At 40.4% G+C, this 27,996-nt stretch overlaps 1 protein-coding gene across 1 annotated transcript; it reads right to left on the bottom strand.

Moving 5' to 3' along the window:
• Positions 1-27,863, bottom strand: LOC106941877 (zinc finger protein 236-like; the record flags this gene model as incomplete). The annotated part of the gene is made up of 16 exons (XM_015025014.1): positions 1-871; positions 6,404-6,577; positions 9,247-9,376; positions 10,877-11,071; positions 11,313-11,441; positions 12,533-12,690; positions 14,556-14,714; positions 15,535-15,726; positions 15,814-16,042; positions 19,882-20,018; positions 21,189-21,626; positions 22,302-22,405; positions 23,821-24,124; positions 26,476-26,652; positions 26,831-26,982; positions 27,760-27,863. Coding segments are annotated over 16 exons (2,913 nt in total), but the record flags the coding sequence as incomplete, so codon positions are not given.
• Positions 27,864-27,996: the final 133 nt, after the last annotated feature.

Below are 27,996 nucleotides of genomic sequence, written 5' to 3'. Positions count from 1 at the left end.
AAGTCACCAATAGAAAATAAAACTACAAAAAAAAAAAAGAAACAAACAAAAAAGCAAAAACAAAGGAGTACCATCTTGGCTTTACTTGATAATGTGCTAAAATTACATTTATGCAAACAATCTGTTTTTTCCCAGTGTTTTTCAGAAAATATACGCCTTCTAGCTGCAGTATTTACAACGCTGCTGTAACTACAGTAAACGAGCTGCCGATGTCGGTCCAAACGACGCAGCAGCAAACTCAATCATGACATCGCCGAGAGATCGGCCTCCTTCGTCGAGCGAGCTGAAAATGACATCACTTCCAGGCGTGGTCTTTACAGTATAAACATGTCAACAAAAGTGACAAATATTTCATAAACCGGTGGTAACTGGTCGGCCGTGACGGCGAATGTGGTTTGCCTCCCGTCTCTCTGTTACATCGGTATGTGACAGACTCCGTTTCTCTGTGGGGCTGCTGAGCGCCCAGCTCTCTCTGGGAAGCTCTGGCTGATTGAGCCACGCCTCTCCGGAGGCCGATGATAATCAGAGAGCAGCCAAACAGATAAAAGTCACTAAGCCCTTCCTGCGGCGCGGGAGAGGCGCGCGCTCCCTTCACTTCACCGCTAATTGTGACAAAGCAGCAAGGCGGCGGACGAAGCCTCCCTTCTAACTTATTTAAAAAGTCAGAAAGCTTTCTTTTTTTTTTTCTCTCCCCATTTAGACGTTCGGCAAACTTTTGCTGCAAAACTCTGCGAGTGCAGTCAGGGGAACACGTTGTGCCAGTCTCCGGTGGGTTCCGGAACCACTTCCAGGTCCAGCTCGGGCGATACCTCCACCTGAGGCGCCGGCTCGTCCTGGCCAAGGGACACGTCTTGTAGTTGACCTGTAGCGGCTGGAAGAAGAAGAAGAAGAAGAAAAAGAAAAATCAGCGTACATTTGCATGACAGTTCCAGTAAATAGTTCCCTAGGGAAAAAAAAAGAGAAGCCGGTTAACACTCATCAGCAGAGGAGCGCCGGCAGCTCTCAGTCTGAAAGCCATTTGCTCGAGGCGTCATGCAAATGAGACCATCTGTCAAAAAGCAATCTTCCTCTCCTTCCTGAAACATTTGTTTTAATATTTCGCATTCTTCCTCCTTTTTTCTAAGCTTATTCTCCCTATGAAAACACAATGTATGCAGAGCAAACCATTCCAACCAGCTGAGGGATGCGAAACGGTCTCATTTGGAAGTTGTAAAAATGGCGGGAACCGTTCGACTTAAAATCAATTTAGGATAAACCGACAGTTTGGCTCGGGGTTGAGAGGTTCAGTCGGCGCTCTGTGAAAATGCGGGGGCCACACTCTGGATTGAGCCTCACAGCGGGAGTCGCTGTTGTCGTCTCTTTGTCAAAACTCGCAATTTGGCAATGTTTCTGGAGCAAGAGAGAGAGAGTAACAGAAACAATCAGAAAAACACGAGTTATGAGGAAAAGACAGATACACGATTACGAAAGAGTCCTGTGGTTTTTCAAAGCCTTTCCAAGGTTTTCTTGTCTGCTTTGTTCAACCACATCAATGAATGTCCAATTTAAAAAATAAAAATCTATTCGTTTTGGTCGATTTTCTATTCCTGGTTTAATACAAAAGGAAACTAAACTACATTGTAACTACAGCACAGATTGAAAACTATGTTTCTGACGTACTTATCTTTGTCCAAACAACAACCTTTTTGTCGATTCGCTCAAACCGTTGAAACGGTTTGGACACCCTATGCACAATCGGCTCTCGCGCTCGGTTAGTTTAACCTGAGCGCAAACAAAATCATCTCCTTCAACATGCAGTGAGATACAGCGAGGGTTGGGAATTTGAAGCACTGGCACGTTAATTCCCTTTGCAGACGACAAACACTTATGCCTCTATGATTTCGATCAGTGAACATGAAGTGCTTATGCACCTTCCTGTTCCTGCTGCACACAGCCTTGAAACGCGTGTGTGAGCTGAATCAAATATTTTACATTTGCTTTACTGTGTTCTACCCAGTTCTGTAGATGCATGAAACCATAGTCAAATTAACTTTTTGTGCACTGTAAAAATGCCGGTGATAAAATCTTAGGTGTAGTGTTAAATACAAAGTGTTGGTGTTGTTTTCACACCGCACAGCTTTAAAATGACTAGTGTGAACATACACTAGCTGTTGGAGTTAAATTAACACTGGTATTTTTACAGTGCATAAAGCGGATTCTGTATGAAATAAAACAGTCACATTGATTGTCTTTTAGTAAGAACCCTTCAGTTTTCTAACTAAAACACAAAACAATCCAGTTTCTACAGAGAACGGCCTCAGAGAGCCCAGCATGGAAAGTTCTGAACTGTGTTTCTGCAGCGACTCCCGGAGAGCCGTTACTGAAAGCAGTGGGGTGCTGGACGCTCCAAGCCTCAGAAAACAACTACAGCGAACTCATGTTTTGTTTTTTCTTTTTTTCTTTTTTTTTTTTCAACAAGAAAATTATTCAGCAGGAACTTCACTCGGCTCAGCTAAAGCAAAACCATTTTGCTTTAATCCCAACGAAACACGTGGAGAAACAATGTCTTTATTGTTCCTCCTGTGAAAGTGTAGTTAAAATAAGTAGTTTTCTTAAAAACAACAACAAAAAAACTCAGCTAAAGATGTTTTGGATTTTAGCTGCCTTTGTGCTTTAGCTTTTTTTATTTTTTTTATTTGTTTAAATCCTAAGATTTTACTTTAACCTACAAATCCATAAATTTATCGGGGGGGAAAAGTAGTTTGACAGAAGTCAAAGTTCAAAATAACTTCCATTTGTAACTTGTCGTGTTTGTCGTTGATGGACTATATTGGGGCATTGAGATCCTCCAAACAGAAAAGGCAAATATATGCTTCAAAATGCTTCTGCAGTTTTCACCAAAAAAAAAAAAAAAAAATTCAGCTCACAACATTTGCAATTGGCATTTTCACAGGAAATGCCAATTGTTCTAGTTTCCTTAAGTGTCCAGGCGACCCGGGAAGCTGTCCAAGGAAAACAAAGCAAACACTAAAGGTAGTTGAAGGAAAAAAGTTTCGACAAGAGTGAAAATGCTTCGTGGAAGTACTATCAGGAGAAACCGACAGAGACAGAGACGGGCTGAGGTTGTGGCAGAGTCTCCCGTGTGTATTCTGACGTGTCGCAATGTGTGAGCCATACGCCACGCTTTGCAGAGAAGAAACTAAATTAAAATTCCAAGTGAGTTCACATCGGCTTCGCTTCACAGCAAAAAAAAAAAAAAAAAAAAAACTAAGGAAAAAAGAAAAGGCCTTTGAAAGAATAAAGCCACCACTCCCTCTGGGGAACTGGGAGAAGAGTAAGGTGCGTTAGGGGGCTGTGTTGCTTCATCAGGCACCTTAAATCCAAACAGGAATCAAAAGGAGCCAAAGAAAGAGATCAATGGGAATCAAGGTGGTGTGGCATGAAACATCAGCAGCGACAGAGCTCCTCTGTCTGCAACTCTTTCAACAAAGTGACTGAACAAGACGGACCGTGATTAAAGGACGACATGAAAACTAAAGATTGTAATCAACGAGCTGCTTTTGTTAAGCCCTAAATTACCCACAACCCCCATGCAGGAACACGGCTCTTCCAACTGGAAGTTATTTTTGACATTTTGGAGGCCTAGCCAGCATCTCTGAGGCAAATCTGAAGAGTGGAGTGGTGGCTCAAAGACAGATAATCCAAAATACGAGAGGAAACATGCAAGCAGCTTCTTATTGCTGTGATGCCAAAGTAGATTTTCCCACTGAGAAGGGCTGAAGTCATTTTAAGCATGCCAAGAATGACTTCAGTCTTCCTGTGAGCTTCTGAAGGTGTTGTTTGTTTGCAGTAGCAGACTCCAGTATAAGCTGGATATCACCGATTAGGGCCAATCAAGACAATCTGGCTTTTTGTTGTTGCGTTGTGGCTTTTGTCTCCATTTTCTGTCCAGGATCTGGATCAGTGTTGTTGCAGGAACAGCAACATCTCTTCCATGAACTTTCTCAACTGTTGCATTTAGGCTAACAGGACAGTAGCATCTGCTAAAATGCTAAGCTGCTCTCTAGATGATGTGCTTTGCATTTTTGCAGTTATCTTTGTTTTTTTTTTACATTTGTATCATATCTTGAGTAAATTTTCAATTAATCTGGTGAATAATCTCAAAGAAACAATATTTTGTGAACAATCTCCTTTTCAATGAAATAACAACTTGCTAAAGTAAAAGTGATGGAAGTCGATGCAGAGAGAAGCCAGCCAGAAAGATCTGAGAAAGATCTGTCGAAGTCTAGGAGAGTTAAGGTGTCAGAAGCTTCAAGTGAGAAACGGTGCAAATCTCAGTAAGAATGACACAACTCAAGGTACTTTAAGGGCTTTGAAATGGATCAGTGGAGAATGTGTGGAAATTTTTAAACACAAAGTGAAATGAAAAGGGGCGAAAAAAAGCAAAAGGTTTGCCAATTATTGCCGTAACTTCAGGACATTATCGCTTGATAATGTACAGGTCGCACCAAAACAGAACAAACTCCTGAATTTTAAGAAAGTAATGAAAATTCTCAGTCAAATATTTCTCTCATTCTGAAATTTAGCAAATTGAAAATATTTCATCGATTCAAACTGACTAAACGGTAAAAGTTTGAGTTATGTCTTTTCTATGAGGTGCACGCAAACGTCTGGTTACAAATGTTTCCCCTAACTTAGGGTGCGCAACATAAACAATATGGGCAAATTATCACAAAAATCTAAAGTCACCATCTCTGCATTTATTCCTGTGTATCTAACTCGCTACGTGCCTGGTGTCACGTCCTCCTCCAGCCATCTGGAAAACTCCTGAGTGTTCAGCCTGACGAGTTATTTTGTGTTCAGAGGCAGCAATTTAATAGAGGAATGACATCTGATCTGCCAATCCAGGTGGGTTAAGGACTTAGCGGGACGACAGCAACGTGACCTTTTACATGAAGTGACAAATATGAGCTGTTAGCTCACTGTCAGCCTCAAAAAGGTTTTCGCGAAAGTTTCATTTTGGATGACAGCACTGCTTCAGAAGGAGGATGAAAAGTTTGACGGGGTCTGTTGGAAAAAATGTCGGCTGCTGCGTAGCAGACGGGCTCACGGAGAGCTAGCATGTTGTACGGATTATGCTAACTTTCTGTAGCCAAACAGCAACTAAAAGATTTAGGTCTCCGTGAATTATTAATCAACCAAAACAGTCCAATAATGGCTTCTGGCTGCTTTACTTCTGATCTCTGCCTGCTTTGAGTCTGACAGTTTAATTTCGATGGGTCGATATACGACTCATTGTCTTAATGGCTGATTATTTAACAAACCTTCTGGATACACCGTACTACATTTGCTTTGAAGTTAAACAACTATTTCCTCCAACGAAATGTGGCATGTTTTTATGAAACGTCTTGTCTCTAAATCTTTAAAACAACATTTTCAGAAAATGCTCAAGCATGTGGTGTCATTACACATTTTTATATGGTTTTTACCCAACTTTGATATTACTAAATTGTTTATCACCAACATTTCGAGTGGTAAGTGCGTGCCGTCCTGCATGACCCTGTGAAACGCTCCTACTTTCCCTCCATGCCTAAAAAAACGAGTAAAAACACGGAGGAAGACAATAATTCATGCATTAAAGGTTTAATGAGTTAGTGGGACTAGAGCTTTCCTCAAGGCAACGTTATTTACCCCCCTGCAAGTCCTCTGTGTGAGTGACATCCACACCCATGGAAAAAACCTGGGAAAATTGAAAACAGCATCTTCTAGTCCTTGAGGAGTCTGGCCCCTTATTATCTGTCACTTCAAACAACTGCAGCTCTAGCTTGACATTTTGAATCGTCCACACCGTACTCCGCCCGGCGCCCCTGAGCAAAGCACTTTGTCAAGGTACTTTAGAAACAGAACGTATATCTGTCCGCTCCACTCTGCGCCACCAGACATCTTCAATAAGCGCCTGCTAGTCGCCCAGGCCGAATGCTCAAATGAGATCAATAATCATGCGTATGTGGGTTAACAAAAGGTCACCTGCAGCCTTAATCTTAATTGTTACGCTGTCAGGAGAAGGTAAAAAAAAAAAAAAAAAAAAAAAAATCATGTCTTGGCAGAAGAGGAGCAGTGGGTGAACCTGTCTGTCAGCAGAACATCCCGGCTCTGTGATTTATAGAAGCCTCTTGATAGCGCCATTGAAATCACTTCTAAGAGGAGGCGGTGGTTCGCAGAGTTCGCTTTTTTTTCCCCCCACTCTGTCATCTAAAAGGGCTCAAAGGACCCGTCTGGTTTCCAGCGTAAACAGGGATGAATATTAGAGAACTGTATGGCCACAGGACAAACAAACAGATACAGAAAAACACCAGGTAGACAAAGAGGAAACAAAAGGACAGTATTTGCGTTTTCCATCACTGTCGCTCGTTGGGCTGCTCACCGTATCCGTGGGATCTCTTCATGTGGTGTTTCATGTTGCTCTTCTGCGTGAAGCTGATGCTGCACACCTCGCACTTAAAGGGCTTCTTTCCCGTGTGTTTGACCATGTGGACCTGCAGAGCGCTCTTCTGGTTAAAGGCCTTGTCGCACTGGCTGCACTTAAAGGGCCGCTCGCCTGCAAACGGACACGCAGACACCAGATCAATACGCATCGTCATCGTCAAACATGTTTTTAACGGGGACTTGCAAGTTGGTCCAATTAAGACGCTGCGTTTAAATCGCCGGCCGTGAAAATATTGAATATGTGACGCAGTGTAAGAAACGATTTCACTGTACGGTTTGAGATGCCAGTCAGCGCTTTTCATTCCAACTTCTCATAATGTTCGAATTGCAAAACTTGTTTCTGAACTTTGAAAAGTGGCAGGCTGTTGAGAAGTGCTTTACTTGTAAATCTGATCTCCACCTCAGTGGATAATTAAGTCAGCAATAAGTCACTGAGATGTTTGCCTCCAGCATTAAGTCTTAATGAGACAGCAGTTCCTTCCCCACAGATGTCTCTCTTATAACGACTGCCACGCCGCTCCACATTTAAGATCCTTAAACATCGAAATAATGTTGATATGCAATGTTTCAACGTTTTTTGTTTGGTTGGTTGTTTTTTCCCCCATCACCAGCCAATTCCTTCTATGTATTTTTATGAAAATATGATGTTTCAGTCTGGCATAAATTTTTGTAACTGGGGGGGGGGAAAGGGGTTTTAGTTTAGCAAACTGAAATTGAAAGGCAAGATTATTTACACACAGTCACAACTTAAGTGTCAACGATTACTGACAGTTTGGAAATATGTGAAATTTTATTTCACTTTTTCAGTGGTGGCTAATCTAGCTTCTCCTCAAAACATTAGCTCTGCTAATCCACTAATAGCTAATTTGCTTAGCGCTTTTGCTAACTTTGAAAACATTTATCAAACTTAGCTTCTCTTCAATTATTTTTCAGGATAATTTCTAAAGTGCCAATTTACTTGGTTGGTTGTTTTTTTTACCTTGTTTCAAACAAGAAACTACAGTACCAAAATAAAACACAGACAGTAGAGAACAAGATGTAAATACAATATGTAAGGCCATTCTAGGACATGTAAATTATGTCAAAATTAATTTGGTGCTCAAGTGCAGATATAATCTGAATTCAAGTTAGCTCTTTAGCGTTAGTTTGCGCCAGAAACCGTGTTGGTGTAGCGCTTTAGTGTTAGCGGATACAATCTTTACAACTAGTGCTTTAGGATTAGCGTGAAGTTTTTAGTTAGCACTGACCAACACTGCACTTTTCCAGTTTATCCAGCAGCTCCTAATTCAACCAGTTAGCTGCTCTGCCTTAGAAAGTAACGACACAAACTGTCTTATTTCACATGAGCTTGAATAATTCACCTGTGATATTAATTTAAAAGGCAGCTGGCAAGTTTTCAATCATGTACAAAAGAAAAAGATGATGGCAACATTATTATCAGTTACTATTAAATATATTTACTTCACTACTAATAAGTGTCTGAACTCCCAGTCATCATCCACCCACAAATTAAAGCACTTTTGTATTCTATTACATGTGTCAAAATGGCTCAGAGCAATTTTTTTATATACAAATTAGCTACAGAACAAATGAGATGATTAGCCAGGATCACCTGAGTCGCACTCTCTTTTCAAGCACCCTCAGACAACAAGGTGAAGGTCTGCTTCTGATTTGTAATTACATGTTGCCCTCTCAGTCTCTTCCATCAGGTTCGGAGTGGCTAGAAATGATTTATGTTGAGCATGATTGAAACTGAACAAAACGGCGCCTCAGGATCTGCCTGGTGAGAATACGCGCAGACTGAACCGGGGTGTTTGGGATTTTGTTAGAGACCAAAACGTAATTAAGATTTTTGCTATGAAAAACACGGGAATTGGGAGTTTCATTAAAATTTTTAACGGAAAAAAAAAAAAGTAATCACTTTAAAATGCCTGTTATTAAATCCTGGATTCATTAAAGCATTTACTGTGTCCTTACCTCGAATTCAATAAGCCCCATTGAAAAGGTGGAAATGCTCATTAAATAGGCTATTTAGCTAATAAATTGTTTAGCTTTTGATAAGCAGGACAGTAATGTCACTTCAAAAGCTGCTGCTGCAGCAAATTGTTATTACAGACACTTAATCTTTAATTTGAAATAAATCACACTCTAATTAACTTGCTGCCTAAACAACAAGGCAGCACTGAAAGTTTGAAATATTTATTGAGAGCCACAATAAATACACTGCAAGCAGAGCGACTAAAAATGAAACCATAGCCGGATTGTTTCCTTGGCTACATCTCTCACACTAAACAATTGATTTTAATTATTTCAAATAAGTAATTTTCCCCCCATTTTATGAAGTTGAACCAAACTTTAATTGGCCGTTCTGTTTGGCAGAAAAGCTCAAGTTTATAAACTTCAATCTTTTAAGCCTGAATAGTTTTCTGGACTGGATTTCTTTTGACTCCGCCTCCACCCCCCAAAAACAACAATGAATGTCTTTTTATCACACACATTCTTAATAAATGTAGGTGAATATGATGTTGTACTCATAAAAGCCTTCTGGAAAGATACAGGAGCTTTATGAGCATTTTTCTAGAAGTGCATTTATAAGGTCAGACACTGATGTTGGACCACAAACGCCTCATAAGGTGTTCCATCAGGCTGAACTCTGAAGACCAGTCCAGATTTTTTACACTCCTTACTTAATTTGTACACTGGTCCCTGCTTAAATACATTTGGCATTACAGTGAATTTTATAGACCTACATAATGAAAATAACCTTCAGCTTCCTCCCACCTGTGTGTGTTCGGTTGTGTCTCTCCAGCTGGCTGCGCTTTGCAAACGCCTTCGCACAAGACGTACAGTTGAAGACCCTGGGCTTCTGGGAGCTGGGTGAAGGGCCCGGCTGGTGCACCCGCTCATGCTCCTGCAGACCAAATTATGAATATATAATACATGTACCTGCAACAAACTGTCAAAATTAAAGCGTCTCCATAGGCGCGTCATGATAGCAAATCTAAACTGTCCCAGTAATTATTGGGTTTAATTGTTTTAAGATCATTTTCAAGTAGTATATTGATAGAGGCATTATAATGCAAGAACTCAAACATTATAATGAATGAACTCTAATTTTGTGAACAACACATAGCCCTGGAACTCGGAGGTACTTTAAAGTTCCAAAAATAAATAAAATGAAAAATAAAATGTAAATAAAAACCACTTAGAACCCAAACCATAAATAAAATGGATTCTGATGCATCTTTAAGCAAAAACTATTAATCATGATAACAGAAATTGTACACTGAAATTGTAATTGCTTATTGTGACTGGTTTATGTCTTTCAGCTAGAAATAGAGATAAAAAGTGGCGCTTGGAACAAAATGAAGAAAAATAGTTTTTTGGGACTGAACTTTATTCATTCCTCGCCCCAAAAAGAGAAAGATTTGTCAGAGACCGCATCCAGAATTTAAAATTAGGAAGAATAGAACGACTCCCTGCAGCAAAATATCATGAAGTTGAGCTAACATAATGTGAAATTGAGCTAGCTGTTACTGCTGCTATATGAGGACTGTAAAAAATTGTCACACTGGGACAGAAGCGTCATCAATCTTGCAGAAAAGATCTTCGAAAAATGAAGCCATTTCCAAAAAACCTTACTCTACATCCAAAGAAATTCAATATCTTGGAATCTGTGCCTTTGGGATATTTGAGTGCCTGATATGATCTATCACAGAGAAATGGTTTAATACGCGCGACTCATTTTTCAGGCCCCTGATATTCCTAAAATCCATCTTCCGCCGCCTGCAGCACAGAAAACGACCAAGGTAAAAAAAAAAACAATAAAATAAAATAAAATAAACATCCCTTTCATGTTTTCAATTTTCCCTAAATCAAACAGGAATAGATTTCCCATGGTACCGCAACATGACAAACAACAGCAGCGCCGTTTTATCCTTCCCACCATCTAAAGTATACACCCAAGTTTTAGATGGAGGCTAATGAGGAACCAGGGGAGCAGAGGAGGAAAAGGGCTTAGTCACTGACTGACATTCAACTAATCCCAGCTTCATTAGTTATAGTGAGAAATCAGTGCAGCTCCAATTGTTGGGGCGCATTTACAAAAGGCAAAAACAAAAACAACAACAAAAAAAAACAACCTGTTGCTCTGTGGCCTTTGCGCAGCAGAAGTGACACGTGGGAGGGAAAGGGCTTGAACTTTAAGCTGCGTCTTCCTCCTTCCACCCTCACATGTCCTTCAGCGCTTCACACCGCAGAGGAAATAAAATGCCACTGGCGCTCAACGTTTCGTCATCTTCAGAGCCGGAACAATTCTTCGACACTCCCTTCCGCGTCTTGGCGTTATCGTCGCCGTTCAATGAAAGACGCACTTGACTGTAAACAGCCGGTTGTGTGTCACAGTTCTGACCTTGAGGTGCGTAGCTCGCTTGAAAGCCTTTTTGCAGACGCCGCAGACGTGGCAGCGGTCCTTGCCGTGAGCCTGTTTGCAGTGCCGCCGCAGCGCGTTGGCGTTCTCGCACAGCTGGTTGCAGTAATAACACTGGTTCCTGCTTTCCATGTCCAACTGGGAGTCTTTCCCACCTTTCCCCCCGTCAGCAGGATTCTGCATTCATAACAGAGTGTGTTAAGAGTTTACATTTCATCCCTGCTTTGGGAAATTCTCCAAAACGATCCGCTCTCATCTGATCGTCGCCGAAGGTTTTGTTGATGTTGATGACACTCATGTTGTGATTTTCTACAGTTTGGAGCTAAATTCCTTAAATTCAATCAAGTGTTATCCAATTTAATGAAACTGAATGCATTTAGGTATTCCCTCATATTGTGCGCAGGACAACAATACTTACAAAATATCCATTGTCAGATGCCCCATTCGTGGACTGGGAATGGTGGCTGACCAGTAAGACCTGCTGGCTTGAACTGGCCGGCTGCCCCGGTATACCAGTCTCATTTAGCACCGCAGGAAACGTCTGACCCTAAATGTGGAAAAGATAGTCTTGTAAAGCATCTGATTAAAAAAAACAAAAACAAAACATGTCTTCACAGAAATGGTTGAATCTTGCTTAGATTTTAAAATCACTAACAATTAGATACAGGATCAATTCAATCCAAAAATCACAATCGGACCTGATAGTGATGTAATTTCTGGATCGGGTATCATACTTCAGCCAATGAGGCAGACCCTACCTACTGACGACTGGCAATGGCAGCTCCACTAACAGCGCTAAGCACTAATAAAAGCCCCTAACAAGGTTGAGCATTTCCTTCACCGGCTGGAGGTTATAAAGTCTCAGTTTGACAGGAAGAAGCTACCAAAGGCAAGAGAGACTGAAAAGTTCTCTGCTGGATTGTTAAGGGACAGAGTCTCATGGCTCAAGGCAGATGCCACCTTTATCAGAAGAAATCACAGCAACATCCTCTCCTGTCTGGGCAAAAAGAGGAAGGAGTTTGAAAATGAAATGGTTCAAAATGAAATTCATGAAACAAAGTCTTTGTGTGGGACCTTGCTACTGTTTGAGAAGTTCTACCTTGTTCTCCTTTTGAACTTTTGAAGGAAGCTGACCTTAAGATTAGATCCTTCAAAACAACCTGGCTGCTTGTTCTGCCATCAGCTAAGGGAGTTGAAGAAATCCATGCCCTTTCTGAGTTAATCACATCTTCTGAGAAGATCATGCATAGTGAGACACTCGCTCAGGCTAATCAGAGAACGGGCGTTATATTCATGAGGTCAAGTTCAGATTCAGCAGCTCTAATGCAAGCAAGCATTTAAGTGTATGCACCAAAGAATCATTCTGATGCAAATCATGTTATCAATTTGTAAATGGAGATGCAGGAGAAGATGTAGACACAAATTACAGCAGAATAACAAAGTGTTTGTCTTATTCTGATTACGTCATAAACCGAGAACAAAACCAACACTAAACTTTCAAGAAAAATCCTTTTAGATTGGAAAATACAGACATCTGCAGATGTTTAAATTCAGATATTTGGATTGAATCAGAACCCAGAAACCCTGGAAGAGAGCATCTCTACAAATACACACAGGTACGGTTCATGGTCTCTTTACCTGTGCACTGAGGTTTAGAGTGACACCGTCCAGCATGCCCTGAGCGTCCGTGAGGGTCAGGGTGACGCTGCCGTCGCTGGCCACACCCCCTGGTGACATCACTAAGCTCTTGGACGCAGCAGTGTGGGACAGAGTGGTGCTGGGAGCCAAACTGGTTACTGGAAGGAACGGCACAGAGGGGAAAATGAGCGACTCAATTACCATCGCATGTAAAAACAGAGTTCGGATGACAAATGTTGAACTGTAATAACAACAGCAAAGTGGTTTCAGGCACGATGACCAATTCTGTAAATTTAGAGACTGACTTTTTTTTTTTTTTGACAGTTCTTGTAAAACACCTTAAGCTCCGTCAGACTGAATGCAGCTGTAAGGATTATTTTTTTTAAACCTTTTTACGGCGTGGGATCTAAACTATGTGACATTTCTGGGGTCTGTTTGTAGCTCTTGGCAGCACACTCAGTGTGGTTCTCTACTGTCTTAACATAGTGTCAAAGCTCTCTGGTGTTGAATGAAAGCAGCTTCGTATGGAATGGTAACAGAAGTGAGCTAATGTCAAAGACAAAAGTCGTTTGAACATACCCTTAAGGATGTGAACTGCTAGCTAGCATTTTATGTTGGCAGCTAGCCACATCGTCCACTCTTACCATTTCTAGCTGGCAAAAGTAAAGGGGCTACGCTGCATTTATTAGACTTGAATTGGTAAGTTAACCTTTTCCTTCTACATTACAGGTTTGTACTAATTCATGTTGTTCTGTCGCATAAATTCAAATGGGACACAGTGAATGTGTGTGGTTGCAATGTGAACACCGTCAAAGGTAAGGTAAGGTAATTTTATTTATATAGGACATTTTCAGCAGCAAGGCAATTCAAAGTGCTGTTCAAAGGGGCTGAATGACTTCATAAGGCTCTGAATTTACAACATCCAATCTTCCTTTTGCTTGACTTGGCTATTATAGATAACAGCTTATGCAACCAGAAGGGTTCTAAAAAAGAGAGAGATAATTTCACTGTTTCAAACATAATCCTCCATGTTAAACTGTAAAATTTCCAAAATGTGAACAACAATGTGGGCCGAGCGATTGACATGTTGTGTGGTAACATGTTTTTTGTTGTTGTTGTTGTTGTTATTGTTTTTTTTTTTTTTTTGTAATGACAGAAAATGTCTGCAAATTTTGCTCTTATGTCCCCAGCCTGTCAATAATTCAGGCTCTTCTGCTGCTTTTGTCTCTCGCCAAAAGGTGCTAAATTGCTCTGGTCACAGAGGAGCCCCTGTCGTTTTTCCACTGTGATTTGAACTGAATAAATAAGCCTGGCACAGAACCGCTTCCCGGTCACTGAGCTGCCAGAACCGTATTTGCATGCAGAGCGATAACACGGCTTCCGTCTAATCAACAAAAGACGAGATACTCTGAGTGTCTGGGGGAAGATTTTTATTTTTATTTTTTTCCCCCACTTGAGCTGAGAGAGGAAGGTAATTGATAAAGGGAGATATTAGCATAGAAATTTGATTACATCTTTAGGTGACAAGCAAATCAGGCAAATGTAAGGCGGCAATCTCAATCAATTTCCCGTACAGCAAAGCCCTAAAACCTTTCCTTCCTCTCTTCACACTCACGTCTGTAAAACTTCAAGTGCCACCACTTTATATTTTCTTTTCAAATTTAATTAAAGCCGTCAATTCAGCTTGAAATAATAAAAGAATAAATAAAAAGTTGTGTTGAGGCCCTTTACAGAAAAATATCACATTTATACATGCAAATATAGAACTCAGTTGCACACATTCCAATACCTGAACGTCGAGTTTATTCAGTTTAATTCAAATTCAAAAACTCTTTACGGTTCCCAGAGAGAAACTAAGTGCTGCTGTAACTCATATTTTCCTCTGAATTGTATATGCTGATTGTTCAAAACATATCTGGAGGGAATCGAATCTCTCATAAGGTGGCACTGCTCAAAGAATATCCTCGCACAAAGTTTGAAATGTACTCTAAAGTCTTTATTATTATTATTAAAAAGATCTTACCTGCCATCCCGGTGTTGGCTGGGCTCTGAGGTAGAAGGTGGTCGTTGGTGATGGTCATCGTTGCGCTGGTGGGTTGGCTGCTGAGTGGCGAGGCCAGCCTGATGCTGCCGTTTAGCTCTGCGCCGTTGGAGCTGCCATGCTGGGGGAGCAGATCTTGACCTGCCAAGGCATTTGGGAAAATACAGCCATTACAAATTACTGCTTTATAATTCGGAATAAAGACAGTTTTTGGTGTTTGTTCTGCATGCAAGCCCAGGTCCAATTTAAAAAGCATTTCATGTAAATATATTTATTGCAGACGGTGGGGCGACACTTTGTTTGAGTGACGTCTTAAACAAGCCTATTTCAAATGATTTGAACACAGGAAAGACATGCACTGTGCAAAAAAAATGAGAAAATGGAAGATGTTTTGTATTTAGTCATTATTCTTAGCAATAGTTCAGACTAATCAGAAAACAGAATTTTCTCTAAACTCTTCTTTAGAGAAAATTAAAGGAAACGCTCAGCAAAAAGGAATCACTCAAAAACAAATCAGACGGCTGAATAAGAGATGCTCAATAGTGCCCACAGGATATGATTCATCTCATTCAAGGAGATTCTATCTTCACAAAGAGGGAGTAGAGACAGGAGACAGATGTTTTCACTTCATTGACAGAAGATTTATACCTCCAGGTAAGAGAAAGCCAGTGAAGAACATCAAAGATGACTAGAGAAGGAGCGAAAAAAAACAGCTCAAAACTCCATTTGTGTTGCTTTTTATTCAATTCTGGGAAGCAAAGACCATTGAAAAGACAAGACTGAGGTTTATCCTCTCATTTCCCACCAGTGTGTTTTGGCTGAGAAAGGAAATGAAGAAAAAAAAAAAAAAAACTCCTTATGGGATTTTTTTTTTCTTTTAGTCAAGGCTTGCTTATTATTTTTGTCTGCAGCAGAACCAGCTTGTGAGAACTCCAGCGGCCCCGCGGCTAACGGCTCATACCTGATATGGTGAGCGTGATCTCCTGAGGGTTTCCCGGTGCGGCGCTGGAACCGGCCGCTGAGGCCTGAGCCTGGACCTGAGCGAGAGCCTGCGTGAGGCTGGAGTTGTTGATGGTCAGAGTGATCTCCTGGCTGCTGTTGCTTCCCGCCACGAGCCCAGCGTTGCTCATGACGTGGTTCAAGTCCTGGGGGCCTACGCGAAGCACAGATTGTCACTCAGCTCAAAAAAGAAAACGACATACCATTAGATTTTTTAGTTGTTTTTTTTACTGGTTTTTACCCGTGACGTCCTGCTCAGGCAGTCCGGCCATAGAGACCTGGGGGGAGGAGATGGTGGGCGGCTGCATGGACAGGCTGGTCAGAGGGTGGATGACGACGTTGGCAGACACCGAGGGGTCGGAGGTCGACATGAGCTGGTTGGCGGAGTGAGAGACCAGGCTGGTGTCGACGCTCAGGGGTTGAGAGAGCAGGCCCTGCTGTAAGGTCTGCTGGAGGAGGGCGGGGTCGATCTGCGTGGGAAACCAGCACCTCACGTTACCGGGGGCAACAGCTGCTGCAGCCTTCGCATTCTTTCAAATTCTACTTCGATTTCACAATTTCCCATAAAGTTTGATTTGAAATGTTCCTGTTTCTGTTGCTCTCAGCACTAAAAGATTAATTTCTGTAAAAATTAAGCAATTTTATGGTTTTGTTTCTGGGGTTATTCTTTAGCACCTTTAAGCATCTGGAAAACAACATATACAAGTTTTAACAGTCATTGATAGAGTTAATCAGAATTTATCTATATTAACTTTCCCGCTCATTACAAAAAATGTGAGTAAAAATACATTGAAGTTTGTAATAGGCGTTTTGCTACCTCATTTTTTGACTTTGATCACCTTCTGAACTTTGACAAAATTAAGATAATATTATAGAATTGCCACATTTTAATCCAGATTTGGTCCATACAGCAGAAAATATGCATGAACTTTAACCATCCAGATAGTTGATGCTCGGACCCGCTGTTGCGCCATAGCAACATGTCATCACACACAGTCTTTGTCTTCATCCCCTGTTCTGTAGAAGCTACAATTCAGGGACGGTTTAAAGAAAAAAACAAAAACTTTAATGATTTTACTAAATCAGCAAATATCTGAGACAGCTAAAAAATTAAATCTCAAGGCCTTTTTCCATCAAAGCCAAGCGCTTTGCCCTTCAAAGCCACTGAATATATTCTTTGAAGACTCACAGCTGCGAGTCTTCAAAGAATAACAGCTACAAGTGACATGTAGCTTAAGTGTTGGGGGTTTTATACCCAGAAACAAATCACACATCGGAAATAGAATGTTCTATTAACAGTAACCTGCAGTGTTCGATGCAGCTGCAGGGTGTGTAAATAAAACGTGAACACAAGTTTCTTTTTTCAGGTTTTCTCCCTTTTTTATTATTTTTTTTATTTTTTTAGATTTCAACAACAGCCGGAGACAGACAGACGCATAACCTTGCTCCTCTTGTGCACGGCTTTAAAAATGTGTATTTCGAGCTCGAAATGAGTCATCCCTAATGGTCTTTTTTAGCATTTGAATTCTAAGTGAAGAATCAACAAAAATTACGTCAATGACGTGGCCACAAACCGCAGCGCTTTTTGTCTCCTTTGAATGGAGATAAAGTACAGGAAGGGGTTGTGACGCACCAAGCTACATTAGGACTCTTAACAGGCTAAATGATTTTTGAGAGGATTGAGAATAATATATTTTAAAAAAAAAACACCCTTTAGAAAGAAGCAAACATATTGCAATGTAGAATTTCTATTATTTGTAAGCAGCTATAAAAAGCTGCGCAACGTCGGTTACGATAACAGGAAATGGCGAGCGAAAACATGAGAGAGCATCCTGAAAGGTCACAACTCCAAGAAAGTTTTAAGTGATTTGAAACGACTAAGCCAACAACTTAAAAAAAAAAAAAAAAAAAAAACATGAGTATGTATGAAGTTGTTTTTATTAAGTATTTACGCTTTAAGTATCTGTTTGGGTAAAGCTTCTGGTTCACATCTTCACTGTGAAGCAAATCTTCTTTCCTACTTGTGAACACATCCAGTAGTAGGTTTAGATGTTTTAAACTGTTTACAGAAATCAGTATTTTACCTGCTTTCTGAACAGGTTTTATTTTAGAGAAACAGAAAGGCGCCGTCGCATGAGACGGTGGTGAATGACCACCGCCTCAAAACAACCCAGTCTCAAAAACCAAAGCATTAGACGATCGTTCGCTGGAATTACAACATAAAACAAAATAAAGAAAGTTTTCTTGATTTCAATCTTGAGTCTGTTTCCAGGTAGAGATCCATCGGCCCGATATATTAATATCTGTATCTGTCCCGATATTGAAAAAGAAAAAAAATGATAGCTCAGGTTTTGGTGACAATGTGCCCGATCCATAAAGGAAGATCTATTCAGTCTAATTCTATGCTTTGTGCTCTGAGCGATGTCATGCTCTATTACTTATTTTACATTATATCCAGGATTCCTTTCTGAATCGTTTGTTCAAGGTTTTCTTTACATATTTGACCAAGGTAGTCAACCTGCTGTTTTTGTCCGTTTCAGATTCTTTATTTATTCTACATTGGCTGTTATCCTCCTTGTTGCACTGACTGAACAGTTTAAAGCCGTTTTTACATGTTTGACCAAAACTTGTGAAGTTGTTGGTGCATTTAAGTGTGCAGCTCTACTGGTGCAGCTTTAGCAAATACATTTGAAACTTTATGTGTTTAAAAAAAAAGGAAACTTTTTAGGTGAATCCGGTTCTGTTTTTCGGTATCGGATCGGTATCAGCCGAAACCTCAGATATCTGTATTTGTATCAGAAGTGAATAAAGTGAATCGATGAGTCCCTATTTCCGTCTTGAGACAAAGTTTCCACTTTTAAACCGGTGAACGCAGCTAAAAAGTTAACTTTTCCGACGTGTTTGCTCGAGTCTCGTATTAATTCACAAACACGTCCCTCCTGTCTGCTCTCTTTTATTTGTCTGCCTTATTGTCTTACGTCCCCCACATGTAGGCATATTGTGGCATTTAGAGGCATATTATGAAAACTTTGCTCGTGTCTAAATGTCTCGTAACCTCAAGAGTAAAACATTTAGCACCAACGTCTCTCGCACAAAATCTCATTTGCCGCCTGCGTGGGAGGCAGCAATGTGAACACCATCCTTGATATTCTCAGTTTCGCTGCTTTTACGACATCCACAGAATCGCTGAAGGTGGGATCAAATCCCCCCGATATAATCAGAGTCAGACAGCGAGATGCCGAACCTGAACTCGTTCTGAGTGACACTGTCCTCACAGGCTCTACAGACGATAATGTGAGAATGGAAAGAGGGATGCTTTACATTCTTCTACACATTATGTAGAACTGGTACATTAAATAATATATATAAAAAAATTATGTAATTTGCTAACTAAATGTAAAAAAAAAAATTAAGTTTTATGCAATACATTAAACTACCACACACAAAACAGGACATTTTTTTAAATATATTTTTCGAGCTGAAACGATGAATCAGATTAATCGAGATTGTTGAAATAATCGTCAACTGGTGTAGCAATCGATTGGAGTGTACAGACTCAAAGGAAGCCCCCCAAAAAAATCAATAAACCATTAATTAAGCCAAAACTACAAAAAATATATATATTTTGCATTTAAAATAAAAAAAAAAAAACCTGTGTCTATAAATATGTTCTACTCAGAACTCAAGTGGCAGGTTTAGCTTCAACCTGTTCAAATTCTGCAAATAAATAAAAATCTCCTATTAAGCACCTTTTGCCATGCAAATATTAATCGTTTTATCCAAAACAGAATCAACAGATTAGCCCAAAGCTGTACTGATGTCAAGTTAAGCAGAAACAGCTGAGCTTTTCACACGTTGATGTTAGAAGTATTTTTTGCTACAAATGCTGTCATTGGATTTTAGGACGGTCGTGACCTCTAACCCCATGATCCACAGTCTCAAAAATCCTTTCTATTTAGTACATGAGGTTTTTATTTCCCCAACTATCATTGAGGCGAATCAATGTAAAAATACTAATTTCCTGCAGTGTATAAATCTGAATGGATCCCATTCCTGATGTGTATTCTGTATTTATTCTGTAAATAAAAGGAAACTTTAATCACTTTCTTAAACTGACTAAACAAAACTCTTATGATGTGCTTGTCACAAAAAAAACCCCCAACATAAATAATGAAAATCACAGCAGACTTTTCAAAACAAAACCTATTTTTACACAGAAGCTACAAAATAAATTGCTGCTGAGCAACATTTGTTTGCCCGCTGCAGGTCTGTGGGACAGCACATGCGGTTTCACGGGGAGATGAGTCACCTGGAGTGTGATGTTGCTCGTGTCGATGCCAGAAATCTGCACGTTGGGGCACACCAGGCTGGCCGGGGTCAGCTGGAGGTGGATGCCGTCCAGCGTGGTCAGGCCGTCCGGGAGGGAAACGGTGAGGTCTCCCGCAGCTGAAACACGTACGCAGGCAGAACTTTACAAGGCTGTAATGGTTTACAGTGTTCCTCCTTGAGACTGTGAAAGCCTGTTATGTCAGACTTCAAGCTTTTCTATCAATCCAAAGAGCTTTCGCTTGATCAGAAATGCATCTAAGCTGAGGACAGACATGACAAGGGATCTTTGAAGGCTCTCTGATTAGATTTAGGCTGGAAAGATTCAAAAGCTGTGCTGTGAATTGAAGAGATAAAGCAAAGAAAGTGGCGCTTGGTGGTAAAACAGCTTCGTCCTCCTGGGTTTGACTTGTTAAGCCGTGACATGAATCATATGGTCTGAGTAACAGCACAGATGCTCCCATAAAACGTCCCACCAACACAGAGATGATGATGGTGATGGCCTTTTTCAGGATTTCACCTACACTGCAAAAACACAAAACCTTACCAAGTAGTTTTGGTCCAGTTTCTAGTGCAAATAACTTATTACAATTCAAATAAGACAAAAATGACTTACAAGTAACTTTTTGTCAATGTTTAGGAGTTTGTTTGAGTCGATAATTCCTTAATATTGACTAAAACAAACATTGTTGCACTGGCAGAATTGTTTTGTTATAAGTGAAATAAAATCTGCTAGTGGAACTATTATTTTTTAAGTATGGCGCTAATTTAAGACAAAACTAACTTCCAAGTTTTTATCAAGATATAGAAGCTTTGTTTTAAGTTAATAATTCCTCAACATCAATTTTAAAAGGACTAGTTCCACTGAAAGATTTTGTTCATTTATAATATGGCAAAGATGTGAATAAATCTGCCAGTGGAACTAATTTTTTTAAAATCAATATTAAGGAATAATTGACTTAAAAACAAACCTCTATATTTTGCTGAAAAGTGACTTGCAAATTAGTTTTGTCGTTTTTCAAGTGTACTAGAAATCATACTTGGTAAGATTTGTGTGTTCACACGCTGCCTTTAGAGCATTAATTATGAGCTGTATATCACAGAGTAGTGATGTCAAAGTGACTCTTCAGGATAATGCAACATGTCGCCCTGAGCTGAGATGCTACGCTCAAGTGGATAAAATCAATTCTTTGTAACAAATTCCACATTAAGTGCTTTATATCTGCTCTGCAAACCATTTTCCTTCAACAAAATGCATTTCATTGTTCAGTTGTCATCAACAACACCCACCTGACATAGAGGCTGGCAGGATGGCCTGGCTTACGAGGCCCGGCTGCAGCAGGTTCTGGTCGAACTGCCCGCTCAGAACCTGACTGGTCGGAAGGTAGATGCTGGGGTCAGAGCTGGGCGCCTGCAGCAGACCCACAGGCTGGAGCGGCTCAGAAGCCGCCGGTTGCTGGCTCTGACCGGAGGCCCCGGTCTGCCCGGTTCCTGAGTCCTGGCTGTGTCTGGAGTGGCCGGCGGAGGAGCGCTTGGATTTGCGGCTGTCGCTGTTGGGCCGGAAGTGGCACTGGATGTGGGTTTTGCGGTGCCCCGAGGTCCTGAAGCGCAGTTCGCAGAAGGGACACTTGAAGGGCTTGGAGCCCGTGTGGAGGCGCATGTGCACCTTAAGGCTGCCCTTTGTGGAGAAGGAGGTGTTGCACATGTGACAGCTGAACAGTTTCTGACCTGCAAAAATAACGCAAGTCAAATCGCTGCTCAAAATCAAGTTTGCTTCTTTGAAATCAAACGTCTGTGAAAAGACTTCATTTCTCCTTTGTGCTGCTCACCTTTTGTAAAAGTTGAAAATATTTTACAACTTGAAAATTACAAGAACAACCTTTGTTTTGGGAGTCTGCTGATGACAAGAGCTTCAGCACTTTGATGGATTTCTGCTTTTGATTTCAATTTTAAATCCAATCCAATTCAATCCAAACACCAAGTACTGCCCAACGGATGAAGTTATACACCTTCTATTAATGCCAAACTTCAGCTATTGATTAACATTAGAGTGTGAGTAAAACACATTGTGATAGTCAGGGCCGTTTCTTCCATTGAAAACAACTCTTTTAAAATAAAATATATATTTTTCACAATATCACTGGTGAAGCTATTCTGTAGCTGTAAAAAAAACTTTTAGAGATGCACCAAGAAATTGTTGGTTATTTAAATAACACACTTGCATTTTTTATTTTTTTTTAATTTATGTGTGGCATAGTAAAAAACATTCTGTTACTATTTGCGGTTTTTAAAGATAATTCAGGACTGGCTAGAATCAGCTTCAATGTAACAATGCTGCATAATTATGTCTCATTGTTTTTAATGCATTGTTCCCCTGCTTCGTACACCTCACTGGTGTTTTACCTGTGTGTGTTTTCACATGGCAGTCGAGGGTTGATTTCACCGTAAAACTCTTCCCACATTCGTCACACTTGTAAGGTCTTTCACCTGTGTGGATCCTGATGTGTCTAAATAGGAAAGCAGATTGTGAAAAGTCACATGCAGAATAACTCGCTGACACAGATACGTTTCACATTTGTGAACACAAAAAAAGAGATAAAAAAAAAAGAGCAGGTATGAAAAACAAGAAAAAAGTTACTGCTAAGTCTCTGGGTCATATTAAAATATAGGGAGAAATACGGCTCACTGTAGCATTTTCAAAAGGAAAACGGCCTGAAGGCTTGACAGAGGAATTTGGGATTTGTCCAAAAAACATGAAAGAGGAGCTTAAAGTTTTTCATTTTAGCACCAAAACATTTTGCGATAAAGAGAAAATGTGGCACTAAAGATTATTTACCCACTTCTAAAATTGCTGAGAGACATCTTATAAAACTATAATTGGTAGAGTAGCTCCACTGATCAAAGAGAGCTAAAAAATCTTTGAAAAAAATAAACAGAACAAAAAACCCCCTGGTGTGACAGTAAGTAAAAGATAACCGTTAGATGGTATCTTTGCGAAACAATAACAGTAACAATAACTCTGATAACAACAGTTTGTTGTAGAGGTACAATTTATTCCATTTAGTTTGTTTATTCATATAAATAAATGCTAGTTTAACAAAACAGCTGTTGATCAGGTTTAAAGGAGGTTTATTTCAAAGAGGTGATTTCTCTTAAAATGACTTGGCAGACCTTGTAACCTCTTTTTGGCCATGTCCACAGCTTATTCCAGATTGAGGTCAAGACTTTGTGATGGACTTTGACCTTCTCCCTAAACCTGCATGTAACTAATTTGGATGTATGGAGCGGATTGTTGCTCATTTGGAAAACTCAAGCTGATGTTCCAGCTTAAATTCCAGACTGATGCTTCAATATTTCCATATGACGTTATTTCCTGAAGCGCACCCGTCCCTCCTGAAGCAAAACACCGACGCATCACGAAGCTGCCAATCCTTTACCTGACAGCTGGGTTTAATGTTTTTCCTTTGAACATAACTGCTTGTTATGACCAAACGTTTTCATTTTAGTTGTACCACATCTTTTGAAATGCCTCCAAAAGATGTGGCATTTATTCCTGAGTACATGTGCAAACTATGTTGTGCTTTTGCAGAGTTTCTTTCTATTGGAGTCTTTTAGCTAGCATCAGTAACACTGCTTGCTTCCACGGGGCTAATGATGCTAGCAATTTCAGCTAGCATCTTGATAAGGTCTTTTGCTTTCCGTTTTGGGGTCAAGACTCACATTTCACACCAAAACCTGTCCATCTCTGAGATGGATCCATCTTTCTCCCAATCGATGCGGTTGCTGGAATTCTCAATCTATTTATATCTTAAATTTGATTGAGGGTTTATAAGTTTTACACTGCAGCATTGGAAAGACCAGAAAAGCTTACGTCCTTCTGACTTGACAGGAAAATGACCAGAAACAGAGGTGTGACCTTTACCTGACGAGGTCGCTGGGCTTCTTGAAGCTCTTGGGGCAGTAACTGCAGCAGTTGGCAAACTTGGGTTCGGTTTCCAGCTCCACCGCTTTGTCCTTGATCTCGCTGATGCGATCCCTCTCGGCCGCCGACTGGGCGAGGATCCGCTCCGACACGGAGGCCTCCTCTCCGGGGTCCTTGGCCAGCTCGGCTGCCTGCTCCTCGGTGAAAGTGATGATCTCCAAACTCCTCCTTTTGGACGTTTTTTGATCTCCGTCGTCGTCGTCATCGTCGTCGTCATCCCCGTCTTGAGGCTCGAGATCTACAACTGGCAGACGTGCGAACTGTCAGCGCAACCTGAAGTTTGAACATGCCTACCCTTTACTTCAAGATTTTACCTTTGTTTCTTTTCGGTGCAGAACAACACAAAAAAAGAATAAATGAGAGACGGATGGAGCGCAGCATCAATGTGAAGCTCTTTAATCACGTGAGCTGAACTTAAATAAGTTGACTGGGAAACAGACTCCGCTGAGAACCGCATGAAAAGGGTTAAAAGTAGCTGCAAATATGGCTCCAAGTATCAAGTGTTCATTGCATCATTTTATCTTTCTTATCAATACCACAGTTTCAGGCACACCGGTACTTTTTTTCTACAGGTCAAGACAGAGTGACGTGGTCAGGTTGGGTGTTATCTCACAGTGCAGCTGCCTACACTGGAGGACAGCCTTGGTCATTTGTCTGACACCTCGCACAGCTGAAGCTTAAACATCTGATGTGGACTCACACACTGAGCCACGCAGAGAGCATAATTCCCTCAGTGCATTTCTCAGAAAAGTCCACGCAGTCTTACGGGTTTTCTCAGTATTTCTTAGAACAGATTTGAAATTCTCAAAACCACTTGTTCAATCTTCAAATGATTGTGTCCCCTTGCGCACATTGAGAACGCAGTTTCTTGTTTCTGATGTTCAAAAGCATTTGCTTTTGCTTTTGAATGTCCAACATTTTCAATTGCTTGTGGCGTGTTACAGGTCTTCATTGAATGGTCTGGACCTCCACAACATTTAAGCATAAGTTTGTGACCCACAAAAAGATTCTCATGGAGTTCCTCTCATCCTGCTCCTCAATCCTTTACTTTATTGAAGATCTTGTTTTCCCCTCTGCATGAAAATGGGAAGTATAGGAAAACTGCACTGTAATTCTTACAGGACTGCATGAACAGTTTTCCATAAGGAGATTGTCTTATGTTTTTCTTAGTGCTGTCTTTTCCTTTCTGTGTCACATTGACGAGGTATGTCAACAAATTACAGTAAAATGTGAATTCTGTCCAGTCTCTTGCCATTAATCTCCCACAAATACAATTTACAGTACTTGTCATTAAAACTTTAACCTTAGATCATATCGGAACATCCCTTCAGAGTACCCTGCTATATTGACAGCATGACTTATTATTTTCATTGCCCGATCTGTATTCAGTGAAACAAAGGCTCATCATTCTGATGCACTGAGATGTTCATGGACAAATATTTACTTTTGAGAGATGAAGTAAGGATTTTGAGAAAGAGACTAGCTTTTGCAGGTAATCCATGCTGTTCTGCTGTCTGCATGAATTGTTTCGAGGGATGCTTTGCAAATGTCGAGGTTGATTCGAGAAATGCACCAAAGCACCTGAGAATATCTGTAATTGATAAAGGGCTACTAGACCAACTGTTGTAATCTTGTTGACACGTCTTTGGATTTTATAAAACATCGAAAACTGACTGACTGTCAACTCAGGAGCAGAGCTGTATGTATTGCTGACCTGCCTTACATGCTGATTGGTCTCATGGTGATGTTTATTTTTCTAAAGTACTCCAATAATTTATCCTGACATTTGCTGAACAACTCTGTTTACTGATGATTTACCTTACACCACTTCTAAAGGAATATCCTAGCCAAACATACTGAACATATGCCAACCGCAACAAAGATATTCATTGGTTTTGATCAGGTTATTCAATCATCAGGTTCATTCAGCATCCAGGTTTTTCAGGAACCCCTGATCATTCATGTGACCTCTTTGAAAAAGTATTTCTTTAGAAGTGTGGACTGTCAACGATGACATTAGCGTTCGGGTTGTCTGTGCTGAGATGGTATTTTAGGCTTCATTAGCTTTGGTGACAATTTAACTCCTTTTAGCACAACTTTCACGCAGTAGACTTTAGAAGACTATTGTGCCATTAGATCATTTTTTTTTTTTTGTTCTTTTTTCATCTAGTGTGTCAAGAGAAGCGGCTTTGGCGTCCATCGCTGTTGTTCTCGGTTGTCACTTGTGAGTAAAATTTACAGGCGTACCAGAAACGTGCAAATACAAAGGTTCCGGCCGCAAATGTATTAATTGCGGCAAAGTTTTAAACAATTAAAAATCTATGGAATGAATTCGCGTGAATGCATTAAAGTCCCAGCCCTCTGTTATCTATATTTAATAAATGATATAACATTTTTAGCCTTATGTCCATATGTTCCACTAGTACATAAAATCCTATAATAATATTCTTCACTGTAACACAACAAAATGTAAAAAAGTGAAAAAACCCATGAAAATGAATCTAAATCACTGAGAAGGAGCATCATGTGAGAAATTGTGACAACAAAAATCATATAAAGAGCTGAGAAATCCAGATATGGTGTCGACGTCCTTACCTTTTTCCTCCACACCGTGCTCCTTCTTCATATGCTTTTTACAAAACAGACTGGTGCGGAAGCACTCGTTACACATGGAGCATTTGAATGACTTGCTGTGGATAAACGCATGCCGACTCAGACTTCCATTAGTAGTGAAAGAAGCTTCACAAACGTCACACTTATACGGCTTCATCCCTGTAAGGCAGAGGTGAGAGCAAAGCTGAGTGTCTGAAGTTTTCTAAGTATTTGAAACCGAAATTAGAAAGCAGATTTCCTCTGATGCGGTTCCGGACAACATTGAGGGATTTTAGAACTCTCTGTTCGATACAGAAACGATTCAGAACGTTTTCCCACCTCTGAAAAGAAAGCTCACCTGTGTGTGTGTTGAGATGGGACTTCAGCACTCCAGCCGAAACAAAACCTCGTCCGCAGAGGTGACATGCGTACGGTTTCTCCCCTGTGTGGGATCGGATGTGTTGCTTCAGATGGCTCGACTTTTTGAAAGCTTTGGAGCACCAGCTGCATCTGAAGACAGGCGAGGGTCAGGTTTAGGAAAATTTATTTATCATTTCAGGTCGTCTTAATGCAAAATGGATGAGAACAGAGTGTTCGGGCATGTAATTTTAAGACGGATTCAGCCAGGAGGAATTATCTCCCGTCTCCAGAGGAGCCGGCTGGTAAAACAAAGCCTTTGTTTCTTGTTTGTTTTGTAGCCGAAATAAATGTTTGCAAGAAGAGAGCCAGTTATTGGAACAATGAGCAACTATTGAACAAGTGAGAATGAAAACTGCAGAGGCAATAGCTCTTTGTTTTAGAAGGTTTCTTCTATTCAAGGCTATTCACACATCAGATCCGCTGATTTCTGTCTCTCTCATGTTTTATTCATTTTATTCACTGTGAAAAAGAAATTTAAACAGTGATAAGACTTTCCTAAATTTAAATCTACATTGTAAAATCCAGAGATTTATTTATTTTTTTTTTACAGTCAGAGAAAATAAGCAAACCGAGTCAATGTCGTGCCCGGTTCCACAGCTTTGATTCCTATTCAAGTATCTTTTCAAGCTTATGGAATGGTCAGGCCTAATTTTATGGGATCATCAAGTTATGACAAAATTACACCATGCAAACATAATTTACTATATGCAGAGAAACATGATCTTATTAGACACAAACAGTTAAATGTTGATTTTACAGTTTCAGAAATTTCCCCAAAGCTTCAAATTTGAGTTGGAAATTTAACACAACACCCAGATATTTGGAATCATCAACTTTTTGGATTTCCTCGTGATCCTTGAAACGAACCTGTAGGCTCTCTTGGTGTTGTCTTCACCGTCTTCCTGGTAGTCTGCTGCTTCTGTAGGCAGCTGGAGATCAGCCTGGCTGCTCTCCTGAAGAAGTCCGTTTGTCTGCATTAGCAAAGAAAAACCAACACATCAACAATCCAATTATAAAATATACCAGATTATATTTCACTGCTGCGGGAAAATTCCACTGCATGCTTTTTGAAACAGTTTAATCAATTCTTAAGTCTCCTGGGAG

This window comes from Poecilia latipinna, unplaced genomic scaffold (genome assembly GCF_001443285.1).
Source record: "Poecilia latipinna isolate Pla-1442-1.1 unplaced genomic scaffold, P_latipinna-1.0 Scaffold3917, whole genome shotgun sequence".
Classification (NCBI taxonomy): domain Eukaryota; kingdom Metazoa; phylum Chordata; class Actinopteri; order Cyprinodontiformes; family Poeciliidae; genus Poecilia; species Poecilia latipinna.
This window is presented reverse-complemented; position numbering and strand designations above follow the sequence as displayed.